The sequence below is a fragment of the Zeugodacus cucurbitae genome, chromosome 4 (assembly GCF_028554725.1).
Source record: "Zeugodacus cucurbitae isolate PBARC_wt_2022May chromosome 4, idZeuCucr1.2, whole genome shotgun sequence".
NCBI classification, from domain to species: Eukaryota; Metazoa; Arthropoda; class Insecta; order Diptera; family Tephritidae; genus Zeugodacus; species Zeugodacus cucurbitae.
Genome location: NC_071669.1, coordinates 41,992,670 through 41,996,876, shown reverse-complemented (window position 1 = coordinate 41,996,876; position 4,207 = coordinate 41,992,670). Strand labels below are relative to the sequence as shown.

Below are 4,207 nucleotides of genomic sequence, written 5' to 3'. Positions count from 1 at the left end.
TTTTTAAAAAGCGTGTTCAATGAAGATGACTGCTCAGTACATTTTGTAGGGGTTATGCATTTAAAATTCTCTGGCTCTGGTTTGTCGGCTCATACAATTTTCTGCTTCTAGTCTCATTTTGTCCGAAAGAATGTTAATGTAAATATAATAAATAATAAATGTTATATAATACTGTGTAGTTGCTGCAACAGGTTGTTATGAAATGTTAGAGGAATGTTATCTTTTCTCACTGTAGACTCTGAAAAGATATTGGGATGTTCAACATTTACACAATCATGGGAAGATCTATATGAGAACGCTCAAGCTGATAATGCTTTTACATAGATATATGTATCAAAAATGTTATTTTGTTATTAAACATGTCATTTGAATTCGTATTATCTGTTAATGTCGGATTTAACTTTCCGAATTTGAGTATAACTTTTTACATTTATGTTATTCTGTTAAAATATGGTGTTAGCAAAAGTTTACAGTAATTTTTTAAAAGCATTACAGTAATATTTTAATAGTTCATTTATTCAAAATTGTTTAGATATTTTAATTTTATTATAACACAATTGCTATGAGGTGAAGATATGTTTTTGTGTGCAAAAAAAATTTTTAGCTATCACATATATGAATGTGATTAATAATGTTAATAAAGCGCTTCCCATTCTCATGATTTGCTAAAATGTTAACATCCATGGTCAAAATAATTTTTACATCTTTATTTTCCATCTTCTTTAGTTCATTTGATATCACATTTATTCGAAATATCCATATGAAAAATCTCCTGCTAATCATTTTCCTGCCAAATGATTCAGCGAGAACACCTATACTTTTTCTATCAACACCCTTTTGATATGACCCACCGGTGCAAAATCTAGTGCATAGGCTCAGCTGCTCCACTGGCGGAATGCCTAAATACACTATGTAAGGGTGCGTGCAGAGTGGCCGCTTGTTGCCGAGCCGAGCCGACTGACGCTTATTGCAAGAACTTGTTCATGCGAGAAACAAGTTTGAGTGTGCATAGTGGATGCGAGAATCAGCGCTGATATTTTATCTATTATTTGTGTTTTATGTATGTTTGTATGCATTTGGGTTTGTTGTTCATTCGTGTTTGTGAAATTGAAGTGAAAAGATATGGATTCGTCAGATGATGAGTATTTAGCTTCGGCTACTGTTTTAAAGTATTTTATCAACAAAAAATCATTTGGAAAACATCCAATAAATGATAAACGAAGTGAATTTGGAGAATTTCATCACTTATATAGTGATTTAAGAAAATATCCTGCCAAGTTTAAAGAATATACTCGAATGAGTATTGAAACTTTCGACTATATTCTCGAAAAGATTGGTGATAAATTAAAAAAGAAGTGGAGTAATTTTATTAAAGTACCAATATGTCCATGTGAACGCTTGATAGTAACTCTCAGGTAAGAAATTTTTTATGTTTTATATATTTGTATTTATTGTATTAAACTCATTTTATATCGTATTAAATTCATGAATACATTTTTTTATAAATAAAAAGGAAAATTAAAAAAAAAAAATTAAAAATAAATTATATAAAGTAATTAAGAGGAATTTAAAGATGAATAAATTACAGTTTCCATTGTATTTTGGTCTGGAACCAATGATGATGAAGTTGATGGTATATTTGTACCTTCAACTGTGGTAAATGAGATCGATTGAAAACAAGGAGTTGTGCTAAGGTCTAAAGAATTTATCTGGTAGCTTTCAGAAGAAACGCTGGTTGGTGAAGACAAAGGCGCGTATCTTGAAGTTTCATTGGACAGTGTGGGCATATTTTTAACTTTTGCATACACGCATTTATAAAGTACATTTTGCATTTCCATTCGACACAGGAATTTATTCTCTGGGTCCAACTTCCGAATATGCGGCAAAAGAGTTACGAAAAATGCTTCATCTTCATCCAATACAGTCTTTTTTTCCATTTTTTTATTTTCCAGCAGTGCCAATTTTCTTTTTTCAATTTCCAACAATTGGGCAGTGCTGTTAGAGGTATTTTTTTTTTTCGATGGAACTTCACAGCTGAACTCGTCATTGTCGCACAGATCTCTTGTTTCTTCGACTTGTGAAGTGTTGAGAATATCTTCAATTTCTTCTTCATATACAACCTCTTCTTGGGTAGCTTTTACACTTGACGCTTTTAAATTACCACTTAAATTTCTGAATTTCATTTGGTCCTTTAAAAACAGTAGAGAATTGAAATAAGGCCAACTCGAAGTAATTTGTGATGCGGCATCCCCCGATTTTGGAGTTGGAATTTTGCGTACTTCACATCGAAATTGATCGCGTAAATACTTCCATTTTTTTTTTTTAAGTCTTCCTCTGCAAGATCAAATAAAACCATATAATAAAAATATGATAAAAATTATATGCATACATGAATTTAAACAATAATATACAAAAATTTATACAAATAATATAATATAAATTTAAATAACAATTTTTGTTTTAACTTTCTTATTTAGATTTCTGGCAACTGGAGCATCATTTGCCTCACTAGCTTTTTCGTTTCGGCTAGGCAAATCAACAGTAGGAGCTATTGTTAAGGAGACAACACAAGTTCTATGGGATAATATGTTTACTATACATATGCCGCAGCCAAACGAACAATGTTTTCAAGAAATTGCAGAGCAATACTGGAAGCTATGGAACTTCCCAAATTGTATTGGTGCTATCGACGTGAAGCACATACGAATCAAGTGTCCAGGAAATACTGGCTCCATGTATTATAATTATAAACACTTTTTTTCTATTGTATTGCAAGGTATTGCCGATGCCAACTGCAAATTTATTGCGGTTGAAGTTGGTGGATACGGAAAGCAAAGTGATGGTGGCACTTTTAGCTCTTCCAAAATTTTTAATCTTTCAAAAAGTGGAGAACTACCTGTACCAGGAAATACATGTCTGCCAAACAGTGAAGAAATTGTGCCATATGTATTTCTTGGGGATAAGGCTTATCCCCTTTTAGAATGTTTGTTAAGGCCGTATAGCCGAAAGGAGATAACGGAAGACCATGAATATTTTAATGCCCGGCTTTCAAGAGCTAGAAAGTGCATTGAATGCGCCTTTGGGTTATTAAGTGCAAGGTTCAGAATATTACGGAAGCCCATTGAAACGGATCCTTTTTTCGCTGAACTCCTTGTAAAATGTATATGCCTTCTACACAACATAATTATTGATTTAGAGGGATTAGATGAAAATTTAAAAGAAGAAGTGCAAAAAGAAAATTTGGAAAAAATCATAAAAGAATTCAATAAAACAAGTGTTAAAATGGTAGATTAATAAGAGATAAATTTTGTAATTTCGTATGCATGAATAAAATATAACAAATTTCAATGTAACTTACTTGGTATTTTCATTTCTGAAGCAACGGACATCCATAGCTTTTCCACTAAAACACGGTTATGATAACATTTATTTTTCTGATCCCACAAAGCCGGCCGAGAAAAAACTTCACTTATTAATTGTTCTACATTCATTTTAAATAAACCAAAACACACGACTGTACTCAAGAAAAGTTAAACAAGAATGCCATTAAATGATGAATGACAGCATATGATTTTCATTTTAATTTTACTTTTTCCAAAGAATTTTATGTCCAAAACTAGCTTTTCGCAGAATAACCAATGTTTTCGGCGCTGAAATACGCTTTGGAACTGTTTTCTCGCATTCAATCAGCTTTGCGCTCTGACCAGCTCGGCGCCCACTATGACCTGTTCGCGCTTATTTGTACTAATTTGTATAGTACCAGTTTTCTCGCATTGGTTCTCGCAATAAGCGTCAGTCGGCTCGGCTCGGCAACAAGTGTAGGCACGAGTGTATGCATATATATAAACATATAAGATAAAAGTCTATGCAAATTAAATATATTGTTGGGTTTTGTGTATTGAATAGCATACAAATATTATTACTGACATTAATTTTTTCCACATTTTATATTGGAAAACGCCTTTACTTTCACTCATTTTCCATCTCAAATAATGAAAATAGTTTCCATATATAAATTAAAAAAAGTCTGGAGAGAAAGTAAATTTAAAATAACCTTGTCATTATACTTTTTAGATTTGCATAAAAGAAATTTCACAAAATATATGTGAAATAAAACGGCAAAAAGTAAAGTGTACTTTTAAAACTTTTTAACAGTTTTAAATTTAATTTGATTCATTTATTGATTCCAAATTAATTTTGCGTAGGC

The 4,207-nt window shown here is 31.7% G+C and overlaps 1 protein-coding gene across 1 annotated transcript; it reads right to left on the bottom strand.

Moving 5' to 3' along the window:
* Positions 1-1,719: 1,719 nt before the first annotated feature.
* Positions 1,720-3,524, bottom strand: LOC128921648 (uncharacterized). Its single transcript, XM_054229800.1, has 3 exons — positions 3,355-3,524; positions 1,824-2,334; positions 1,720-1,758 (listed from the first exon to the last, which is right to left on the bottom strand). The coding sequence occupies exons 1-3, from the start codon at positions 3,489-3,491 to the stop codon at positions 1,720-1,722; spliced, it is 687 nt and encodes a 228-aa protein (XP_054085775.1). The 5' UTR covers positions 3,492-3,524.
* Positions 3,525-4,207: the final 683 nt, after the last annotated feature.

Excerpts from the sequence above, each read along its gene's own strand:
- LOC128921648 (XM_054229800.1), bottom strand. The coding sequence starts at position 3,491 with ATGAATGTAGAACAATTAATAAGTGAAGTTTTTTCTCGGCCGGCTTTG. Across the intron at positions 2,335-3,354 it reads GAAATGAAAATACCAAGTAA|AGGAAGACTTAAAAAAAAAA; the intron begins GTTACATTGAAA and ends TTGATCTTGCAG. Across the intron at positions 1,759-1,823 it reads GTCGAATGGAAATGCAAAAT|ATACGCGCCTTTGTCTTCAC; the intron begins GTACTTTATAAA and ends TGAAACTTCAAG.